The sequence below is a fragment of the Larus michahellis genome, chromosome 31 (assembly GCF_964199755.1).
Source record: "Larus michahellis chromosome 31, bLarMic1.1, whole genome shotgun sequence".
NCBI lineage: Eukaryota > Metazoa > Chordata > Aves > Charadriiformes > Laridae > Larus > Larus michahellis.
In genome coordinates, this window is record NC_133926.1 from 329,396 (window position 1) to 350,707 (window position 21,312).

Genomic DNA, 21,312 nt, shown 5'->3' on the forward strand with positions numbered 1-21,312 from the left:
CACAGCCCCACCCCCCTCGCCCCGGGTGTCCTGCCCCTCCCCCCCCCACTCAGGAAGGTCCCCGGGGGGGGGGAGGGGTCCTGCTGCTGCCGGGGGGAGGGGCCGCCCCCCCACACCCCGGGGGGGGGACGGTGCCGCCCCCTTTGACCTGCTGTAGCCCCGCCCCCGGGGTCACTGGACGCCTGGGGCCCCCCGGGGGGTGGGGGGGGAGGCGGGGGGCGAACCTGCCCTTTACATACCTCGGGGGGGTCCGCAGCCCCTCCCACCCCCCCCGCACCGTCACCCCCGGGCGGGGGGGGGAGGGGCGATGGGGGTACCCGCGGGGGGGGGAGGGGCAACGCCGCCGGCCCCGCCCCCGGCGCGCGGGGGAATTTTCCAGGTTCTAGATTAAAAACTTTCCAGAAAGATCCACGGCCTCCGAGCAGTGCTCCCAGTACGGACCAGTGCTCCCAGTAACCGCGCCCCCCTCCGGGCTCCCACTCCGGACCAGTGCTCCCAGCACAGACCAGTCCTCCCAGTGACCCCCCCCGGTGCCCCCAGCACGCGCAGCCTCTCTAGTAAAATACCTTTATTGACAAACGGGGCTGCCCCCCCCCGTCCACCCCCCGCCGGGGTCCGCGTGTCCCCCGGCCCAGCAGGGGGCGCTGCGGCGGGGGGGCGGCTCCCCTCGCTCAGCGGGGCGGGGCGTGGCCGGCGGCGGGGGGGCGTGGCCGGGCGGCGGGGGCGGGGCCGGGGCGGATGAGTGGGGGCGGGGCCCGGCCCTGCTGGAGCGGCGGCGGCGGCCGCGGCAGCACCGGGGCGTTGGGCGGGGCCGGGCGTAAAAGGGGCGGGGGCTGCGGCGGGCGCGAGGGGGAGGGCGGAGGGGGCGGGGCCGGCGCAGGGGGCGGGGCCGGGGAGGCGGGAGGCGGGGCCGGACGGGAGACGCCGCTGAGCTGCACCTGCGGGGAGAGAGGCGCTGGGGGTGGGGCCAGGGCTGAGGGGGCGTGGTCAACGCGGAGGGGGCAGGGCCCAGGTCACGGCTGATAGGCGCGGCCAGGAATGAGGGGGCGTGGCCATGGCCCAGCCATGGCTGATAGGCGGGGCTGTGACCGTGGGGCGGGGCCATGGGCGGGACTGGGACCGGGACACGGTCTGGGACCAGTTCCCTCACTGGGACAGGGACCAGAACCGGGACCGCGGTGGGGCCTGGGACCAGTCCCCCCACCAGGGCTGGGACCAGTGCCTGGCTCAGGACTGGGGATTGAACTGGGGATGGGACTGGGAATAGGGCTGGGACCAGGACCAGTTCCTGGCCTAGGACTGGGGACAGAACTGGGACCAATCCCTGAACCAGGACTGGGACTGGGGGATGGAACTGGGACATCGAACTGGGACCAGACCTTGCATTGGGACTGGGACCAGTGCCCAATTTGGGACTGGGACCAGGAGTAGGGCTGGGACCAGTCCTCCCATCAGGACTGGAACCAGTTCCTGGCTCAGGACTGGGACCGGGGACAGAACTGGGACCAGTCTTTGGGCTGGGGCTGGGACCGGGACCAGTCCCCGCCTGAGGAGCGGAGCCGGGCCCAGCCCTCGCCCTGGGGCAGGCGCTGGTCCCAGTCCCCGCCGCCCCCCTCCCCACTCACCTCCTGCTGCTGCCCGGGGCCGGGGGGGGCGCCGGGGGGGTCCCTCTCCCGCAGGAGCCGCTCCAGGCCCAGGCGGCGCCGGGCGCCCAGCACGAAGCTCCTGACCTGCGCCACCGTCTTGTTCCCCAGCACCCCGGCCACCGCGGGGAAATCCCGGCCGTAGCGGCGCAGGGCTGGCGGCCAGAGCCTGTGTCAGCCAGCGCCAGCGCAGCACCGGGACGGGGGAACGAGGGGAACGGGGGAATGAGGGGAACGGGGGTAACGAGGGGAACGAGGGGAACACGGGGACAGGGAACAAGGGAATGGGGTAACGAGAATAAAGGAGTAACGAGGGCAATGAGGTAATGAGGGTAAAGGGCTAACGAGAGGAATGGGGCTAACGAGATAAATGGGGAACGAGGGGACGGGGCAATGGTGGGACAGGGAACGAGGGCAAAGGGGTAACGAGGGTAAAGGTGTAGTGAGGGTAATGGGGGTAACAAGGGCAGCAGGGGAACGAGGGGACAGGGCACCAAGGGGACGGGGTAACGAGAGGAATGGGTAACGGGGGTAACAGGGTAATGAGCATAGTGAGGTAACGAGGTTAATTAGTGGGGGCTCACCCTGCACCACCAGGAGCTGCTCGTCCGTCGTCCAGCGGGAGCTGAATTTGCTGTTGCCCTGGGGGGAGATGGGGGGGGGGGGGGGGGGGGCGTCAGGCAACATGGGGTGCTGTGGGGCACTGTGGGGTGCCAGGGGGGAACGATGTGACACCGTGGGGCACCACAGGGACACGATGGGCACGTCGTGGGGCACACTGGGACGCTATGGGTCACGCAGAGACACCGTCGGGCACGCAGGGACACGGCGTGAGTGTGGGACACCATGGGGCAGGGCAGGACACCGTGGGGACACCGTGGGGCGCATGGGGACACCGTGGGGCAGGGCAAGACACTGTGGGGTGTGTGGAGACACCGTGGGGACACCGTGGGGGCCCCCCCAAGCCCCACCTCCGGTGGCCGCAGCCCCTCCACGCCGCCCTCCAGCGCCTGCTTCAGGCCGCTGTTGATCTGCTTGATCCGCTGCACCTGCGGGGGCGAGAGGCCCAGGGGGCACCCCACAATTTAGCGGGCACCCCACAACTTGGGGGGCACCCCACAACCTAAGGGGGGGGCACCCCACAGACTGTGAAGAGGGAAGGTTTTTATCTGGCGATTGAGGGAAACGAGATGACCATCAAGGTTTGGGGGTTCATCCCCCAACTTAGGGCTTGACTTTCAACTTAGGGGTCAGGCCCCCCCAACCTCGGGGGCACCCCCCAACCTCGGGGGCACCCCTACAACTTGGGGGGCACCTCACAGATTTTTGGAGAGGGAAGGTTTTTAACACAGGATTTGAGGGAAACAAGCTGACAATCAAGATTTGGGGGTTCACCCCCCCGACTTAGAGCTCACCCCCCGACTTAGGGGGTCACACACATCCCCCCCCCAAAATTAGGGGGCACCCCATAGATTCCGGGGGGGCACATTTTACCTGGCGCTTGAGGGAGACGAGCTGACAATCCAGCTGCCGCAGGGCCAGCGCCCCCAGGTCGGGGTTGGCGGTGACCCCCGCCACGTCCTCCCGGCTGAGGTGCATCCCGCGGGGGGGGCGGCGGCGGTGCCGCGCAGGGGGGTGGTGCCGGTATTGCGCCGTTTTGGGGTAAAAAGGCTGAAATTTAATAAATTGGGGGGGAGGGGAGGGGGCTGGGGTCACCATGCTCACTTCTTGTGGGGGGAAAGGGCACAGAGGGGGTTTGGGGCACAGGGGGAGATTTTGGAGGGGTCACAGGGGGAGTTTGGGAGGGCACAGGGTGAATTTTGGGGGAGTTGGGGGGGGCACGGGGTGAATTTGGGGGGAGCTGGGCAGTTTGGGGGGAGTTTCGTCAGTCACGGGGGGAGTTTTGGGGGGCCCAGGGGGAGTTTGGGGGGGCACCATGAGCATTTTAGGGAGGCTGGGGGGCACAGGGTGAGATTTGGGGGGGACCAAGGGGCGTTTTGGGGGGCCCGGGGGGGGTTGGGGGGGGCACTTTGTGAGCGCGGTGACCCCAGCCCCCTCCCACACACCCCCCCCAAACCTCTTTTTTGGGGTCCATTGTTTCCGTCTCCCCCTCGGTGACGGGGCGCTGCTCGTCCGTCTCGTCGTTGCTATGGGAACGGGGGGGAAAGGAGGGTTTTTAGGGGCGGGGGGGCTGGTTTCGGGGGTGTGTTTGGTTTTTTTGTGGGGGGGGGTGTTACCTGTCGTCGCGGTCCTTGCGGCCCAGCAGGCGCCGCGCCTGGCGATCCATGAGGCTGGTCCGGCTCCGGGTTTTCTTCCAGGAGTAGTAATATTTCACCAGGCTGGGGATGAGCTTGTCGGGGAGCTGGGGGGGCAGGGGGTGAGATTGGGGGGGTTGGGGGGGCACAGGGGGGGTTTGGAGGGCGCAGGGGGAGTTTTGGGGGGTTTGGGGGGGGTCTCAGGAGGAGTTTGAGGGGGACACAGGGTGAGATTTGGGAGTTTGGAGGGGCACAGGAGGAGTTTTTGGGGGGGCGCAGGGGGAGTTTTTGGGGTTTGGGGGGCACAGAGTGAATTTGGGGGGGTTGAGGGGCACAGGAGGAGTTTGGGGAGGTTGTGGGGACTTTGGGGGGGTTGGGGGAGCTCAGAGTGAATTTTGGGGAGTTTGGGGGGGCACAGAGTGAATTTGGGGGGGGTTGGGGGGCACATGGGGGAGTTGGGGGGGCACAGGGGGGATTTTGGGGGTGCGCAGGGGGAGTTTGGAGCAGGTTGGTCTTAAGGATGGGGTGGGAGGTGGAGGCTTAAAAAACGAGGGGGGCTATAAATGGGGGGGGGAAGCGGGGGAAGCGGGGGGGAGCCCCCTAAAAAATGGAGGGGGAGATGGGGAGGGAACGCCCTAAATATGGGGGGGAACCCCTAGAAACTGGGGGGAGCTGGGGGGGGGAACGCGTGAAACAGGGGGGCGGACGTGGCACCTGCCCCCACCCCCCCAGCAGGTGGCACCGCTGGGGGCAGGGACAGGGGTGGCACGTACCACCCCCTATGGGGGGGGTGTCAGGGGTGGCACGTACCACCCCCTATGGGGGGGGTGTCGGGGTGGCACGTACCACCCCCTATGGGGGGGTGTCAGGGGTGGCACATGCCATCTCGGTGGGGGGGGGGGTGGCAGGGGGTGGCATGTACCATCCCCTATGGAGTGGGGGGGATGAGGGGGTGGCATGTACCACCTGCTGATGGGGATGTTGGGTGGCACCTACCACCTCCCGGCCTCCGGGGGGGGTCCCAAGGCGCTCTGCCCCCGCCCCCCGAGCACCCCAGGGGACACCCTGGGGGTCTTGTGGGGCCGACGACCCCCAGCTCAGGGTGACGGGGAGCCACCAGACAAGGCGGGGGGTGAATCAGCGACGGTGGGGGGAGCTGAGCCCCGGTGCCCTCCCCCAGAGGGGGTTTGGGGGGCATTTTTGGGGGGGGGGGGTGTCTCTCACCATCTGCTGGATGCGGGCGAAGCTCTTGCCATGGAAGCTGAAGGCCTGTTCGAAAAGGACCTTGTCCTCCACCGTCCACTCGTCCGGGAAGGGCGTGAAGTTGGCCAGGTCGGCCAAGGACTTCTCCACATCATGCTTGTGCCACAGCAGCATCCCCAGAGCCTGGGGGGGGACGCAAAGGGACACAGGACACAGTGGGGGGGGGGTCAGGAGGTGCCTGGGTGGCACCCAGGGGGGACCCCGCGCTCTTTTAGGGGGGGTGATGGTACCTGCTCAATGTTGTAGCCGTGCTTGTCCTTGGCCATGGCGATGTATTTGTCCACTGAGGGGGTAAAGGGGGGGTTAAGAGCGGGTTGGAGGGTTAAGGGGGGGTAAAGGGAGAGTTCAGGGGGATAAAGTGGGGATTAGAAGGGTAAAGAGGGGGTTAAGGGGGGGGGTGGGTTGTTAAGGGGGAGTAAAGGGGGGGTAAAGGAGGGGATTGGTGGGTAAAGGGGGGAGTAATGGGGGAGCTTGGGGGGTTAAGGAGGAGTAAAGGGGCAGTTAAGGGGGGTAAAGGGGGGACTGGGGGGGATAAAGAGGTAGGGGGGGAAAAGAGGGTGTTGGGGTGGCAAAGAGGGGTTGGGGCCATAAAGAGGGGGTAAAGGGGGAAGTTGGGGGGTACGGGGTGGTTAAAGAGGGTGTTGGGGGGGCAAAGGGGGTGGGTAAAGGGCAAGTTATGGGGGGTAAAGTGGGGATTAGGAGGTGTAAAGGGGATGTTGGGGGGAACAAAGGGGGGGGTTGGGGGATAAAGGGGGTGTCAGGGAGGGTGGGGGACACCCTGCAGCCACCCACCGCCCCCATCCCTGCCAAGGGATGCCCCGATAGGATATGGGGGGGGCTCACATTTGGCATCGGAGACACAGTGGTTGGGGGCCCAGACCAGCATCCCCTTCAGCTCCTTGTTGCTGTAGCGGGCGGGGCTCTCTGAGGGGGGGGAGGGAGGTCAAAGGGGGGGTGACGCCCCCTAGGCCCCCCCCAGGTCCCCCCAAAATCCTCCCTACCTGGTTTGCAGTCGGGGATCACCGCCTGGTAGTCAGCCCCCACCCGGATCATGCTGTCTGGGGGGGCGGAGAGGGAAAAACGGGGGACATGGGGGTTAACTGGGGAGACGGGGGTTAACAGAGGGGGTCCCTGCTGCCCCCCCGGGGGTGCGTGAGGTGTGGGGGTCAGCGGCTGTGCCCCCCTCCCTGCCGGTGAACAAAGCCGGCGGCCGGCACACACGCGGGCAGCCGGGGACAATGGGGACGGGGCTTTGTTCCCCCCCTCCACCATGTCCCCGTTTGTGTCCCCCCCAAAAAGACCCACGGAGGGGGGGGTGACGTGAGCGCAGCCCCCCCCCGCAACTCGTGGGGGGAGCGTGGCGCCCCGACACAGGCATGTGGTGTGTTGGGGGGGGGGACACAGGCGTGTTTTGTGGGGCTGGAGGGAGACGCAAAAGTGTTTTGGGGGTCGGGGGGGGCACACGCGTGTTTTTGGGGCGGGGGGTGACACTCACCGTGGGCGTGCTCGTCCTCGCTGCCCTCGTCCTCGGAGGCGGGGGGGCCACCGCCGGCGGCCACCGACTTCGCCCGGCTACGGGACAGGATCCCCGAGGGCTTCTCCATCACCGACGGCATTGCCTGGGGAGGGGGGGGGCGGGCTCAGTGTGACCCCCCACAAACCCCCAGGGGAACCCCACAAGGATAGATTGGGGGGGGGGGCTCAGCTCCACTGCCCCATGCCAAACTTTAGCCCAACCTTGGTTATTCTGGGCCGGGGGGGGGGGGGGGGGGGGGGCGTGGGAATTTTGGGGAGGGGGACGCGGTGTTGCTGTGGTGGGTGGCCGGGGCTCCCTCCTCAAAAAGAAGGACCCCCCCCCTGAAATGGGGAGTAAAGTTGGGGGAGGGGTAAAGAGGGGGGAGGAATTGCGGGGGGGGGGTTGGGGGGGTCCCGGCGCCCACCCGAGCCCACCCGCGCCCACACAATGCGCCGCCGGCTGCTCCCGCCGCCTGACGGTGCCAAAGTAGTTCCAGCTCCCCCGGCCTCAGCACGGCCCCCCCGCCCTCAGCGTACCCCTCCGCCAGCGGCAAGGGGGGGCACGGGGGGGGGACAAACATGGGGGTCCCGGCCTCACACCCCCCCCCATGGCGAGGTTGGGACCCATAGCGTGTGTGGGGCTGTGTCACCCCGCTGCGTGTGGCTGGAGGGAACAAAGGGCCAGGGGGCGGCGGGAGACCAGGGGGCTGATGTGGGGCTGGGGAGGCTGTGGGACTGGGGGGTGTCTGTGGGGCTGGGGGGGGGCATGGGGCTGATGTGGGGCTGGGAGTCTGTCCCACTCTGGGGCTGGGGGGGCCATGGGGTTGCTGCGGGGTTGGGGTTTGTCCCACTGTGGGGCTGGGGGGGCCGTGGGGCTGCTGTGGTGCTGAGGGTCTGTCCCACTATGGGGCCGGGGGGGGGAGCACAGGGATTCCCCCCCCCATCACAGGCTCCCTGATGCTCACATGCTGTGGGGTTGCCCCACACGTCCCTGATGCCTCCCTTCCCACTCCCCCATCTAGGGGTGCTCACTGCTGAGGGGTCCTGTGGGGCGTAGTGGTGGGGATGGGGGTGTGGGGTACCCCTCATTGCTGGGAGGGGCTATGGGGCTGGATATAGACTATGGGGCTCAGGGCTATGGGGCTGCTGTGGGTCAGGGCTGGGCTGTGGGGCTGCTATGGGGCAAGCCAAGGACCCTGGGGCCAGGATGTGGGGCAGGGCTACCGGGGGGGCTGAGGGCTCTCATACCAGGCTGTGGGGTCAAGCTATGGGGCAGGCCAAGGGCTGTGGGGTGGCCTGAGAGCTCTCAGGCAGGGCCATGGGGCCAGGCTAAGGGATGGGCTGAGGGCTGTGAGACAAGGCTATGGAGCAGAGCTATGGGGCAGGGTTACAGGCCATGCCAAAGGCCCCAGGACAGGCTTACGGCTCTGGGGCAAAGCTGTGGGGGCAAGCTGTGGGGCAGCCAAGGGGTCTGAGGCTAGGCTGTGGGGCTGAGCTATGGGGCCATGCCGAGGGCTGTGGGGGACAGTTATGGGGCAGGGTTGTAGGCCATACCGAGGGCTGAGGGGGCAGGCTATGGGGCTGGGCTGTGGGGCAGGGCTATGGGCTGTGGGGCAGGGTTATGGGCCGTGCTGAGGGCCATGGGGTTGGGCTGTGGGGCAGGGTTATGGACTGTGCTGAGGGGCCATGGGGCCAGGCTGTGGGGCAGGGTTATGGGCCGTGCTGAGGGCCGTGGGGTTGGGCTGTGGGGCAAGGTTATAGGCCGTACCAAGGGCTGAAGGGTCGGGCTATGGGGCTGGCCTGTGGGGCAGGGCTGTGCGTCGGGCCGAGGGCCGTGGGGCCGGGCTGTGAGCCCGCCGTGGGTCAGACCTGCAAGCCTCGGCTCCGCCATGGCGCCGCTCCCCTCAGCGAATGGGCGGGGCCCCCCCGCTTTCCCGCCCTCGCCCCTCTCAGCCAATCATCGACGAGCTGCCTTCGCGCCCAACGGCGCCGCCACACGCCGGCTCCTCCGCCCCTACGGCGCATGCGCGTTCCCTCATGCGCCCCGCCTCCCCCCCCCCCGCATGCGCGGCCGCGCGCTCTCCGCCCCCCTCCCATCCGCGCAGGCGCAGTGGCGCTGCCCGGCTGCAGGCTCGCGCGCCTCGCGCTCCTCCCCCCCCACTATATATAGGGCGCGCTCCCGCGCGCGCCCCCCTCAGTCCCCTCCGCGCCCCCGCGCCGTGAGGAGCCGCCGCGGCCGCGCTCGCCGCCGCCATGGGGGTGAGTGGGGCCTGGCCTGACCGGGTCGGGCGGGGCCTTTGAGGCGTTTTGGGGCCATCTGAGAGGATGGACGGGGGGGCTCCTATGAGGGGATTTGTGACCCTCCGAGGAGTTTGAGACGATATGGGGCCTCTATGAGTGGGCTTAGAACCCTCTGAGGGGAATGGGGGCTCCTCTGAAGAGATAGGAGGCCTCTACGAGGGGATTTGGGACCCTCCGAGGGGATTGGGGGCTCCAGTGAGGACGTAAGGAGTTTTTACGAGGGGAGTTTAGGACCCTCCGAGGGGATTGGGGGCTCCTATGAAAAGATAAGGGGCTTCTACCGCGGGAGTTGGGACCCTCCGAGGGGATTTGGGGTTCCTATGAGGAGATAAGGGGCTTCTACTAGGGGGGTTGGGACACTTCGAGGGTTTGGGGGCTCCTTTGAGGAGGCTTGCAACCTTTTATTGGGATTTGGGGCCATCTGAGGACATTTGGAGCTCCTGTGAAGATGCTTGGAGCTTTATAAGGGAACTGGGGGCTCCTGTGAGGAGACTTGGGGCCTTCTGAGAGTATTAGGAACTCCTATGAGGAGTTTTGGGACTTTTCATGGGGACTGGAGGCTCTTGTGAGAAAATTTGGGACCTTTTGTGTGTTTTAGGGGCTCCTGTGAGGAGACTTGGGGCCCTCTGAGGAGCTTCGGGGCTCCTTCAAGGAGACTTTGGGCTCCTGTGAGGAGTTTTGGGACTTTTTGTGGGGATTTGGGGTTCCCGTCAGGAAATGTGGAACCCTCTGAGGGGCTGGAGAGAGATGGTGGTGGGGTGGGGATGTCTCTGAGGGAGTTTGAGGAGGAATTTGGGGCTGCTTAGGGGAACTGGTGAGTTTCTGAGTTGGGTGTTTAGGGTTCTGGGGGGGCTGTGGGGTGCAGTATGGTGCATTCAGAGGTCCCAAAGGGTTTGGGGGTCCCTATTGGGGGGGAATTGTGGGGACATTGAGAGACCCCAAAGATCTCACCCCACCTCCTGTCTAACCACGGACCACAACCGCCAGGAAACTGGCAGTTTTCTCCCTAAAATGAGCCAAAACTGGAGATTTTAGTGTCCGCATCCCAGCCAGCAGCAGGTGGTGGGAGAAAAAACACTGCTCCAACTCCCAAAATACCTTAATTTCCCCACAAAACACCAACAGCTATATTTTTGGGGGAGGCTCACCCTGTCTCCCTCCACAAACCGTGTGCATCAGTGTTTTTCCTGTGAAATACTCACTTTTGAATGTTTTTAACTTAGTTTTGTTGGAGCTGAAGCTCAGGAATCCCCAGATCCCCTTCAGCACCCTGCGGGTCTTTGGGCTTTGATGGGGATTTGGAGGGATCCCAGTAGGATTATGGGGCTCCCCTCCTTCATTTTTGGGGTAAAATCACCCACACTTGGGGGATTTGTGGTGGTGGACTCTTAAAGAGAAAGAAACACTTAAAAGCGATAACTTTAAGTGGATGCTGCTCAGCACCACCTCCCCATCCCAGCATGTCTAACAAGCACCAGCTTCATTAAAACACCAAAGATTTTGGGGCAAAACCCTACTAATTTAATTACCCCAGCAGTAATGAGCCCTGGGAGCAGGATGCAGGAAAGCTTTCTGTCTCCCGCAGTGACCGGGAGGGTTCAATGCACCCCTGTGCGCTCATCAAAACACTGGTTTTTACCCCCAAAACACTTTTTTGCAAGGACTTTTGTGCAAACCCCGCTCCTCACTTTATTAATTACCTTATTAATTAATTATTATTAACTTCTGGGCAAAACTTTTTTGCTGTTGGCGGGCAGAGCTTTGTTATTTGTCAAAATAACCCAGATTTAATGAAAATTCCCTTTTTTTCCCTGCTTCTCGCCGCAGAGGAAATCGAGCAAAGCCAAGGAGAAGAAGCAAAAGCGCCTGGAGGAGCGAGCGGCCATGGACGCCGTCTGCGCCAAGGTGGAAGCCGCCAACAAAGTGAGTGTCCCCCTCAAAAAACGGGCTGAAAACACACGGAGTCGGTGAAAAACCCTCCCCTGCCGCAGAGCAGGGCCTGGTGGGTGGGAGCGAAACTTCCCCCCTTGTTTTTGTTTTTGTTTTTGTTTTTTTTTTTTTCCCCCGGGGTGCTGTTTAATTTCTTCCAGCTTGAAGATCCCCTCGAAGCTTTCCCGGTTTTCAAGAAATACGACCGGAACGGGTGAGTGTTGCCCGTTGCGGTGTCACTGAGGCCGTTCCCGGCGCCGCTGGCGTTATTCCCGCTGCCGACGCCGTTTCCCTCCCGGCATCTCCCGCAGTTTGAACGTCTCCATCGAGTGCAAACGCGTCTCCGGGCTGGAGCCCGCCACCCTCGAGTGGGCCTTCGACCTCACCAAGGCCAACATGCAGACGCTGTGAGTCGCGCGACACCGCCCGGCGCAGCACAACCGGCACCATGGGGGGGACGTCGGCTGGCACAGCCCCTCGCCGGCATCTGGGGGGGGGAAACATTGCTCGGCAGCACCCAGAATTGTTGGGGTTTTGCGCTCCTGGAATTGTTGGGAGGGGTTCGTTTTGCTCTCATGGAATTGTTGGATTTTTTTTTTTTCTTCTGCCCCTGGAATTGTTGGGGGGATTTTTTTTACTCCCAAAATTGGGGGGGTGTGTGTGATATGTATGTGCGCTCCTGAAGTTGGGGGTGGGTGGGTGGTTTTTTGCACCCACGGAATTGTTGGGGGTGTTTTTTGCGTTCCAAAAATTGTGTGTAGGGTTTTTTGCTCCCCTGAATTTTTTTTTGGGGGGTGTCCCCCAAAATTGTTCGGTGGGGTTTTTTTGCCCCCAAATCATTGTTGGTGTTTGGGTTTTTCTTCTTTTTTTGTCCCCCAAACTGTTGGAGTATGGGTTGTTTTTTTTTTACCCCCCAGACTGGCGGGGTTTGAGGTCTTTTTTGCCCTCAAAATGTTGGGGTTTGGGTATTTTAGCCTCCCAAATCACTGGGATTTGGTAATTTTTTTTGCCCGAATCCTTGTGGGGATTTTTTCCCCCAGTCACCGGTGGATTTTGACCCAAAATCCTTATTTTTCACCCCAAACCGGGCAGGTACGAGCAGAGCGAGTGGGGATGGAAGGAGCGGGAGAAGCGGGAGGAGCTGCGGGACGACCGGGCCTGGTACCTCATCGCCCGCGAGCCCACTGGCCCCGTCGCCTTCTCCCACTTCCGCTTCGACGTAGAGTGCGGCGACGAGGTTCTCTACTGGTGGGTACCCCCCAAAATGGGGTAAAAAAAAAACCAAAATGGGTCTTTCTCCCTCTATAACACTCCTCTGGGGGGTGATTTATCCCCACAGCTACGAGGTGCAGCTGGAGAGCAGAGTGCGGCGGCGAGGGCTGGGCAAGTTCCTCCTACAGATCCTCCAGCTGGTGGCCAACAGGTGACAACCAATGCTTTTTTAGGGTAAAAACAGGCGGTTTTGGGGCTGAGCACCCCTGGCTGAGCTCCCCGCACCCCCCCTCCCCCATCCTCCGTGTTCCCCCCTCCCCAGCACGCAGATGAAGAAGGTGATGCTGACGGTGTTTAAACACAACCACGGCGCCTACCAGTTCTTCCGAGAAGCGCTCCAGTAAGAGTTAAAAAAAACCAAACCAAAACCAAAAGACCCAAATTTGCTTGGTTTTACCCCGTTTTTTTCCCTGATGGGGGGGGGGTGGGGGGGAAGGGGGGGGTTTGTCTGACTGTAACACGTTGTTCGCACGACTGTCTTTTCAGTGCGCTGGCAACGTGCCGGGGCCGGGCGCCGCGGGCAGGAGGGGCAGGGGCAGCCGAGAGAGGTGGGTGCTCGGGTCCCCCCCCCTCGGCGCCAGGGCCCGGGGGCAGGGGGGGACAGCGAGCGAGAGAGAGAGGGAGACACAGACCCATTTCCGGGGGGTTTCAACCCAGTTTCCAGAAGGTTTTGCCCTTTTCCCAGGGTTTTTTAACCCATTTTCTGAAAGGTTTTCCCTCTTTTCCGGGCTTTTTTAACCCCTTTTCTTAAGGGGTTTTGCCCCTTTTTTTCAGGGTTTTGAACACATTTTCCAAGGGTTTTGAGCCGATTCTCGGTCTTTTTAACCCATTTTCTAGGAGTTTTTCCCATTTTTGGAGTTTAACCCCTTTTCCAAGGTTTTTTTCCCCTTTTGCAAGGGTTTTAACTTATTTTCCAGGGGTTTTGAACCGATTCTGGGGCTTTTTAACCCTTTTTCCAGGAGTTTTGCCCATTTACAGAGTTTTTTAACCCATTTTTCAGGAGGTTTGAATCTTCTCTGGGTTCAAAATTTTCTGAGGGGTTTTGCCCCTTTTCCAGGGTTTTTAACCCATTTTTCCAAGGCGTTTTGCCCATTTTCTGTTGTGGGTTTTTTTAACCCATTTTCTGAGGAGTTTTGCCCTTTTCCAGGGGCTTTGAACCCATTTTAGGGGGGGTTGCTCCTTTTCTGAGGTTTTCTAATGATTTTCCAGAGGTTTTTTCCCCTTTCCCAGGGTTTTTAACCCATTTTCTGGGGTCTTTGCACCTTTCCTGGGGGCTTTTTAACCTTTTTTCTGTTTTTCTTCATCCCCTTCCTAGGTTTCTAAATCCATTTTCTGAGCATTTTTAGACTTTTAACTTCATTTTCTAGGTGTTTTTATCCCTTTTCTTGGCGTCTTTAGACTTTTAACCACATTTTCAGGGTGTTTAGTTCCAACCCCCCTTTCCCACATTTTTTTTCTGACAGTTTTTAGGGTTTTTTTAATCCCTTTTGTGTTTGTTGTTGGGGATTATTTTTTTTTAATCCTTTTTTCTGGGTGGTTTTATCCCTTTTCTGGCTTTTTAAATGCATTTTGTGAGCGCTTTTACACTCATAACCCCATTTTCCAGGTGTTTGGGATTTTTTTTACTGCTTCCCCAGGTATTTTAACCCTTTTTCCGGATGTTTTTAGAGTTTTTTGATGCCTTTTTTGTGTTTTTGCAGTTGGTGGGGTTTTTTTAATCCCTTTTCTGGGTGTTTTATCCCTTTTCGGGGTGTTTTGACTGTTTTGCCCCCTATTTCAGGGCATTTTGTTTACTTTTTACCCCTTCCTCAGGTGTTTTAACCCATTTCCCAGGTATTTTTAGTGTGTTTTTTTTTTCTTAATCCCTTTTCTATTTGTTTTTTTTAACCCTTTTTTCTGGGTTGTTTTTTTTTATCCTTTTTCTGCCTCTTTCAACCAATTTTCCGGGCAATTTTAGACTTTTAACACTGTTTTTCTGTGTGTTTTTCTCTTTTTTTTTTTTTTTTAACACTTTCCCAGACACTTTTTAGGGTGTTTTTACCATTTTTTGGATGTTCCCCCCCCCCCTTCCCCATCCTCACCAGCCAGGGAGGGTGACTGGGGGGGGAGGGGGGTGTGACATTGGGGGGGTGTGACACAGTAGGGGGGGGCCAGGGTGCCACAAGGGCGGGGTTGAGGCGATGCGGGGAGGGGGGGTTGTCAGGGTGATGTGGGGTGGGGGGTGGTGAGGTCATGATGATGTCATCACCCCCCCCAGGTTCGAGGTGGACGCCGCCTCCCCCAGCGTCTCCGGCTGCTGCGGGGACGATTCCTCCTACGAGATCCTCAGCCGCCGGACCAAGTTCGGGGAGAGCCACCCCCTCCCCCACCCCGGGGGGGGGCCCTGCGGGGGGTGCTGCCGCTGAGCCCCTCCCCCACCGCCCCCAAAACCCCAAGGTTTCACCCCAAAACCAACCACCTGCTCTCAGGGAGCCCCCGCGCACCCCACAGAACGCAGGAGCCCCCCCGTCCTCTGTCCTGGGGGGGGAGAGCGCTGGGGGGGAGGGGAGTGGGTTGGTTTTGGGGCTGGAAGGGGGTTTTTGCCTGTTTTGGTTGTTTTTGGTGCCTCGCGGGAGTCGAGGCCCCTCCCTTTTTCTTTCGTTTACCGGCGATTTTGTTTGTATGTTACAAATAAATAAGGATAAAAATGGGATTTGGCCGCGTCGTGTGGGCGGGGCCTCATCTGGGCGGGGCCTGAGGGCGGGGGCGGAGTCTGGGTGCGAAGGGGGCGTGGTTTAACTGCCTCGTGGCTTTATATGGGGCGGAGCTTGAGCGTAGGGGGTGTGGCTTTTCTGTGTGGGCGGAGCCAGGACGGCCCTGGCACGTAAAAGGGGCGGGGGGGCGTCTTCTGCCGGAAGTGAGGTGCATTTCCGCTTCCGCCGCCGCCATGCCGCTCGCCGCTCGTCTCGCCGGTTCCCTCCTGCGCTCCGCGGCTCGGCCTGGCCCGCCCCGGCGCGGCGTCATCTCGGGGCCGCCGCAGCAGCCACTGGGGCCCGGGGTGAGCGCCGAGGGGGGCCGGCTCGGAGGAGTTCGGGGGTGGGAGGGAAGGAACAGGGGGCGGCAGGTGACCTTGGGGCGGGAGGAAACGGGGGCTGACGGCGCTGTGCCCGCAGGAGAGCGTCGTGGGCTTCCTCGCCATGTTCGTCTCCTGCCTGGGCCCGGCCGCCTGGGTGCTCGCCAACCTCGAGGAGTACAAGAAGCGGGAGTGATTCCCCCCACTTCCTCCGCCATCATCCCACCGGGACCACCCGCCGCCGGGACCACCCACCGCCGGGACCACCGGGGGCCGCTGCACCGGGATCCCCCGCTGACGATGGGACCATCCCGACCGTCCCCCCCCGACAATAAAGGCCACTGACAGTGCCCCCGGCTCTGCCTCGCTCTGCCCGGACGCCTGGGTCCCTCCGGGGGAAGGGGGTGTTGGAGATGGGTCTAGACCTGGGGAGGGGGGCTGTGAGGTCAGTCTGTGGCGTCACGGTGACGTCACCGAGCAGAGAGAGGGGGTGGTTGGAGGGGGTAGGCCCCGTTGGTAAGGTCGGTTGCCAAGGTTGTGCTCTGGTTGCTAGGGGGAGGGGCTTGTTGTTAGGGGGAGGGGCTGGTTGCGTGGAGCCTGTCCTGGTTGCTAGGGGCGGGGCCTGTTGCTAGGGGTAGGGGGCTCAGTGACCGGGCTGTTGCTAGGGGGCGGGGTCTGTCGCTAGGGGCGGAGCTGCCCAGTGGCCGGGCTGAGTTTAGGGGGCGGGGCCTGTTGCATGGGGGCGGGGTCTGCCGCTAGGGGCGGGACCACTCAATGGCCGGGTTGTCGTTAGGGGCGGGGCCTGTTGCTAGGGGGCGGAACCGCTCCGTTCCCAGTCCGTCTCTAGGGGCGGGGGCTGTCGCTAAGGGGCGAGGCCAGTCGCTAGGGTCGTCCCAGAGGGCGACTTCCGGTCTCCCGGCGGACCATAGAGTTGGACTTCCGGAGGAACGAGGGGCACGGGAGGAAGCGACGTGGCAGTGACGTCACGCGTCGGCCTGTGGATCCCGGTAGCGGCGCCCGGACGGACCCGAGTCCCGGTTAGCGCGCGACGGCCCGGGGGGGGGGGGGGCGGGGCTGAACGGCGTGGCCGCGCTCCCCCAGGGACTCCCCCTCCGGGACCTCCCCCCGCACCCCCCTTCCCGCGGGCACCGGAGGCCCCGGGGTCGTGAGGGGTCCCCGCTGTCGGAGGGGGGGTCCCCGGTGGCCGTGGGGGCGGGGGCTCACGGTGGTTGCAGGGGGGCTCTTGGGGCCGTAGGGGGGCCCTCGGGGCCGGGGGGTGTCCCGTGGGCCATTGAGGGGGTCTCCGTTGACCGTAGGGGTGTCCCCGGTAGCTGGGGGCGGGTCCCAGGGCCGTGGAGGGTCCCGCCGGTGTGCGGAGGGGGGGTCCCCGGTGTCTGTGGGTGGCTTTCGGTGGCGGTGCGGGCGTCCCGGTGGCCGTAGGGGGCTCCCGGTGGCCGGAGGGTGTCCCCGGTGGCCGGAGGAGGGGATCCCCGCTGTCGGTGGGGGGGGGTCCCGGTGCGCGGGGGTTCCCGGGCCGGCGCTGACCCCCCCCCCGCAGCCGCAGGTGATGAGCCCCGATGAACGCCCGGCGCCGGCACGGCTCTAGGCAGCGGGAACAGGGCGTTTACCTGGGGCCCCCCCAGACACAAGCCGTGTCCCCCCCGCCCTTCGCCGCTGCCCCCCCGCCCCTCGCCGGGCCCCCCCCGCTGCTACCGCCCCCCCCGGACGCCACCATGTCGTGTCGCGATAGGACCCAGGAGTTCCTCTCCGCCTGCAAGTCCCTGCAGGGCCGGCAGGTGGGTGTCCGGGGAGGGGGGGACACACACACACACAGGGACACCGCTGTGCCCGCCCCCCCCCCCCCCCCCCCAGACCTCACCTTTCCCCCCCCGGGGGACTTTCCCCGGCCTCGTCCCCCTCTTTGCACCCCTCCAGGGCCCCCCCGCCCCAGCCTCACCCCTCCTCGGGGGTCCCCCACGCCACCCCCCCGGCCTAGGACACACACACACACACACCCCCAGTTCCCCCCAGGGAATCTCATCCTCCCTTCTGCCACCCACCTCGGGGGCCCCCCCGCCGCCTCCATCCCCCCTCTGCCCCCCCCCAGGGGTCACTTCCTGCCCCCTCTCACCCCCAGCCTCACCCACCCCCCCCGGGGGTCCCCCCCCCACCTCCTCCCTGGGCTCCCCCGGCCTCACCCACCCCCTTTCTGCCCCCCCCGCAAGGGGTGCCCCCTGCCCCTCTCCAGCCTCCCCCCAACCTTTGCCCCACCTGGGTGCCCCCTCTGGCTCCCCCCCCCCGGCCTCATTCCCCCTCGGAGGTCCTGTCCGTCCCCCCCCAGCCTGACCCCCCTTCTTCCCCCCCCACAGGATGGGGGGCAGCTGGGCAGAGCAGCCCCAGGTGCCGGGCGGCAGCGCAGCGAGTTCAGCCTCATGGCCAAGTAAGGGGGGGGGGGTGTCCAGGGGACCCCCAGGCACTGGGGGGGGACCCCCAGGTGCCGGAGGGGGGCCCAGTTTGGACAGGAGGAGGCGGGGACACAGGGTCCCTGGGCATGGTGGGATGTGAGGGGGACACGGGAGGGGGGTCCCTGGGTGCAGGAGGGGGACAAGGGGGGTCCCCAGGCGGGGGGTGGGGTGGGAGGAGAACGGGGTCCCCAGGAGTGGTGGCACCGGGGGGGACGGGACACAGGGGTCCCCATTGCAAGGGACCCATCCCTGGGCGCAGTGGGGGGGGACAGGACGGGGACGGTCTCCCCAGATGGGACAGGAGGGGGACAAGGGGGTGTCTCTGGGCATGGTGGGGGGGAGGACAGGGCCCCCAGATGGGACAGGAAGGTGTGGGGGGGTCCCTAGATGCGTGGGGTGGGGGCACAGGGTCCCAAAATGGGATGGCAGAGGGACAGAGGGGTCCCTGGGAGGGATGGGGAGGGGACGGAACAGGGACAGGGTCTCCAGATGGGACGGGAGGGGGATGGAAGGGTGACGGGGGGGGGACGGGGAGGGGATGGGGTCCCCGGGTTGGGGGCGGGGGGGACACGGACGGGGCCACCCCACCTCTGAGGTGTCCCCTGTCCCCTGGCAGGCGCATCGGGAAGGATCTCAGCAACACCTTCGCCAAGCTGGAAAAGCTGACGATCTGTGAGTGGGGGGGGGGAGGGATGGGGCAGGAGGGTGCCGGGGGGGGGGACAGGAGGGCGCCCTGACGTGTGTGTGTGTCCCCCCCACCCCGGCAGTGGCCAAGCGGAAATCCCTCTTTGACGACAAAGCAGTGGAGATCGAGGAGCTCACTTATATCATCAAGCAGGTGGGGGAGACGGCGGGGCGGAGGGGGGAGGATTTTAGGGGGGGGGGACGACACACTTTTGGGGTTTCCCTGCCCCCCCCCCCGTGTTATTTTGTGTCCCCCCTCCCTGCCCTTTAGGACATCAACAGCCTGAACAAGCAGATCGCGCAGCTGCAGGAGATGGTGCGGGCCCGGGGGGGCCAGAGCGGGCGCCACGTCCAGACCCACTCCAACACCGTGGTGGTGTCGCTGCAGGTGGGGACGGGGCCGGCGGGGGGGGGACACACAAACACACACACACACCCCCCCCAGCGCCGACTGAACCCCCCCCTTCTCCTTCCCTCCCCAGTCCAAACTGGCCTCCATGTCCAACGACTTCAAATCCGTGTTGGAGGTGCGGACAGAGGTGAGTCCTCCCCCTCCACTTTTACCTCCCCCCAACTCCCCCCCCATCATTTTTGCCCCCCCCCCCCCCCCCCCGCCCCCCTTTTTTAACTCACTCACCCCCTCTCCTCCCATTATTACCTCCCTCACCCTCCATTTTTACCCACTGACCCCCCGTTATTACCCCCCCCAACACCTACTCCTCCATTTTTACTTCTCTGCCCCCCCTTTTTACCCCACCAACCCTCTGCCCCCCCATTTTTACCCCCTCCTCCCCATTTTTGCCCCCCCAATCCCCTGCCCTGCTATTTTTACCCCTTCCTCCCCCATCTTTACCCCCCAACGCCCCCTTTTTACCCCCTGTTCCCCCATTTTTACCCCCCAACCTTGTGACCCCCCCTTTTTTACTCCGACCCCCGTTTTCCTCCCACCAATCCCCTGCCCGCCCCCCCTCCCATTTTTACCCTTTGTCCCCTCATTTTTGCTCCTCCATTTTTCCCCCCGGCCCTGAATTTTTATCCCCCTGCCCCCCCCCAACTTTGCCTCCCCATTTTTGCCCCCCCGACTCCCATTTTTATCCCCCTAAACCCCCCCCTTTCCCCCCACCCCCCCCCACCCGCAGAACCTGAAGCAGCAGCGGAGCCGCCGTGAGCATTTCTCCCGCGCCCCCGTCTCCGCTTTGCCCCTCGCTGCCAGCAACTTGGGTGAGCCCCGGGATTTTTGGGGGGCGCGGGGGAGGGGGCTTTGGCAGGATTTGGGGGGATGGAGATGGGGAGGGGGTGTCTCTGTCCGTCCCCCCCCCACCCCAGCTGTGTCCTGCTGTCCCCGCAGGCGGCTCGGCCATGCTGCAAACCGAGCCCCAGCGCGCCGGGACGGTGGCCATCGAGATGGACGCCCGGACGAGCCAACAGCTCCAGCTCATCGACGAGCAGGTTTGGGGGGGGGCATAAAGCTGGGGGAAGGGACCCCCAAACCCCACCTTTCGGGGTGGGGACACACACAGAGCGACCTCCCCCGCGCTGTCCCCGCAGGATTCCTACATCCAGAGCCGGGCGGACACGATGCAGAACATCGAATCCACCATCGTGGAGCTGGGCTCCATCTTCCAGCAGTTGGCCCACATGGTGAAGGAGCAGGAGGAGACCATCCAGAGGTACTTTCTCTGTGTCCCCCCCCCACCCCCCCGCCTCCTTCTGTCCCCTCGGTGTCCCCTCACTGTCCCCTCCCTCCCCAGGATCGACGCCAGCGTGGAGGACGCCCAGCTGAACGTGGAGGCGGCGCACGGGGAGATCCTCAAGTATTTCCAGTCCGTCACCTCCAACCGGTGGCTGATGGTCAAGATCTTCCTCATCCTCATCGTCTTCTTCATCGTCTTCGTCGTCTTCCTCGCCTGAGCGCCTGTGTCGTCGTCCCCCCCCTGCACACGCACACGCTTCGTGTGTCTCCCCCTCATTGTCCCACCGAGGGACAGACGGACTCGGTCCGTGCTCTGCGGGGCTCAGAGACGGACATTGACATGGGGACGGGGCAGGGGTCTGCTGGGGACCCCAACCTGCCCCCGGGGACACCATTGTCCCCCCCCCAGGGACCCCACCGTGCCCCTGGGGACCCCAACTTGCCCCTGGGGACCCCAATGTGCCTCCGGGGACGCTCTTGTTGTCCCCCCAGGGACCCCAACGTGCCCCTGGGGACCCCCTTTGTCCCCGCCGGGTGGGGTGGGGTGGGGGGGCAACACCCCATGTCCCCTCCAGCAGGTCCTGCAGCCTATGCCGAGGCTGGTCCCCATGTCCGCCCGGTCATGGTGGCTGCGGACCCCCCCCACTGGTGGGCCAGGAATTCTGCCAGACCTCCCCCCGCCCCCTCCCCGGACCGTGGACCCACCGGTAAAGCCGTGGGACCCTCGGGGAGCTGGGGTGGGGGGGCTGTGGACCCCATTAAAGCTGTGGGACCCCTGGGGGGGGTGCCCTGGGACCTTTAGGGGGGGCTGCAGCCCCTGTTAAAGCTGGGGAACCCCCCGGGGGGGCGGGGAGAATGCTGTGGACCCCATTAAAGCCCATAGTGTGCCCTGGGGGGGGCTACAGACCCCCTGGTAAAGCCTTGAGACCCCCAAGGCGGGGGGGGGGGGGCTGTGGCCCCCGGTAAAAGCTGTGGGATCTCCGGGGGGGGGGGGGAGCTGTGGGCCCCATTAAGGCTGGTATCCATCCCCCCCAACCCCCCAAGATGGGCTGTGGGACCCCTGGCGGGGGGGGGGGGGCTGCAGCCTCCATTGAAGCTGGGGCACCCCCGCGAGGAGGGGACTATGGACTCCGTTAAAGCTGTGGGATCCCCGAGAGGGGAACTACTGGACGCCCCTGGGAGCTGCAGCCCCCCACCCCCCCGCCCATTAAAGCCGTGATTCCCCTTCCCCCAGCGCTGC

At 64.1% G+C, this 21,312-nt stretch overlaps 3 protein-coding genes across 6 annotated transcripts; 2 read left to right on the plus strand and 1 right to left on the minus strand.

Moving 5' to 3' along the window:
• Window positions 1-642: 642 nt before the first annotated feature.
• Window positions 643-8,664, minus strand: RCOR2 (REST corepressor 2). Of its 2 annotated transcripts, none has more exons than XM_074568019.1 (13): window positions 8,546-8,664; window positions 6,657-6,780; window positions 6,163-6,219; window positions 6,005-6,085; window positions 5,392-5,444; window positions 5,123-5,284; window positions 3,881-4,005; window positions 3,721-3,790; window positions 3,138-3,314; window positions 2,615-2,692; window positions 2,228-2,285; window positions 1,626-1,798; window positions 643-938 (listed from the first exon to the last, which is right to left on the minus strand). In XM_074568019.1, the coding sequence occupies exons 2-13, from the start codon at window positions 6,775-6,777 to the stop codon at window positions 672-674; spliced, it is 1,422 nt and encodes a 473-aa protein (XP_074424120.1). In that variant the 5' UTR covers window positions 6,778-6,780; window positions 8,546-8,664; the 3' UTR covers window positions 643-671. The 2 variants fall into 2 exon arrangements, with proteins under 2 accessions (XP_074424120.1, XP_074424119.1); XM_074568018.1 differs by having other exon boundaries at window positions 8,445-8,646.
• A 111-nt stretch (window positions 8,665-8,775) lies between these two features.
• Window positions 8,776-14,869, plus strand: NAA40 (N-alpha-acetyltransferase 40, NatD catalytic subunit). 2 transcript variants are annotated; one of them, XM_074568033.1, is made up of 8 exons: window positions 8,776-8,935; window positions 10,805-10,900; window positions 11,068-11,120; window positions 11,218-11,313; window positions 11,999-12,154; window positions 12,246-12,329; window positions 12,441-12,518; window positions 14,436-14,869. In XM_074568033.1, exons 1-8 carry the CDS (start codon window positions 8,930-8,932, stop codon window positions 14,581-14,583), a joined length of 717 nt encoding a protein of 238 aa, XP_074424134.1. In that variant the 5' UTR covers window positions 8,776-8,929; the 3' UTR covers window positions 14,584-14,869. The 2 variants fall into 2 exon arrangements, with proteins under 2 accessions (XP_074424134.1, XP_074424135.1); XM_074568034.1 differs by lacking the exon at window positions 12,441-12,518 and having other exon boundaries at window positions 8,778-8,935.
• A 198-nt stretch (window positions 14,870-15,067) lies between these two features.
• Window positions 15,068-21,304, plus strand: STX5 (syntaxin 5). Of its 2 annotated transcripts, none has more exons than XM_074568035.1 (12): window positions 15,068-15,215; window positions 15,331-16,267; window positions 16,789-17,026; window positions 17,600-17,670; window positions 18,312-18,367; window positions 18,463-18,533; window positions 18,651-18,767; window positions 18,862-18,918; window positions 19,519-19,600; window positions 19,728-19,828; window positions 19,928-20,049; window positions 20,131-21,304. In XM_074568035.1, exons 3-12 carry the CDS (start codon window positions 16,808-16,810, stop codon window positions 20,288-20,290), a joined length of 1,056 nt encoding a protein of 351 aa, XP_074424136.1. In that variant the 5' UTR covers window positions 15,068-15,215; window positions 15,331-16,267; window positions 16,789-16,807; the 3' UTR covers window positions 20,291-21,304. The 2 variants fall into 2 exon arrangements, 1 of the variants encoding a protein (XP_074424136.1); XR_012584694.1 differs by lacking the exon at window positions 15,068-15,215 and having other exon boundaries at window positions 16,138-16,267; window positions 20,131-20,990; window positions 21,261-21,300.
• Window positions 21,305-21,312: the final 8 nt, after the last annotated feature.

Coding starts and splice junctions, on each gene's coding strand:
- STX5 (XM_074568035.1), top strand. CDS start 16,808: ATGAACGCCCGGCGCCGGCACGGCTCTAGGCAGCGGGAACAGGGCGTT. Junction 17,027..17,599: donor AGTCCCTGCAGGGCCGGCAG/GTGGGTGTCCGG, acceptor CCCCCCCCACAG/GATGGGGGGCAGCTGGGCAG. Junction 18,368..18,462: donor GCTGGAAAAGCTGACGATCT/GTGAGTGGGGGG, acceptor CCACCCCGGCAG/TGGCCAAGCGGAAATCCCTC.
- NAA40 (XM_074568033.1), top strand. Junction 10,901..11,067: donor AGGTGGAAGCCGCCAACAAA/GTGAGTGTCCCC, acceptor AATTTCTTCCAG/CTTGAAGATCCCCTCGAAGC. Junction 12,155..12,245: donor GGCGACGAGGTTCTCTACTG/GTGGGTACCCCC, acceptor TTATCCCCACAG/CTACGAGGTGCAGCTGGAGA.
- RCOR2 (XM_074568018.1), bottom strand. CDS start 8,567: ATGGCGGAGCCGAGGCTTGCAGGTCTGACCCACGGCGGGCTCACAGCC. Junction 6,086..6,162: donor GATCCCCGACTGCAAACCAG/GTAGGGAGGATT, acceptor CCCCCCCCTCAG/AGAGCCCCGCCCGCTACAGC. Junction 939..1,625: donor GCCCCGGGCAGCAGCAGGAG/GTGAGTGGGGAG, acceptor CTCTCCCCGCAG/GTGCAGCTCAGCGGCGTCTC.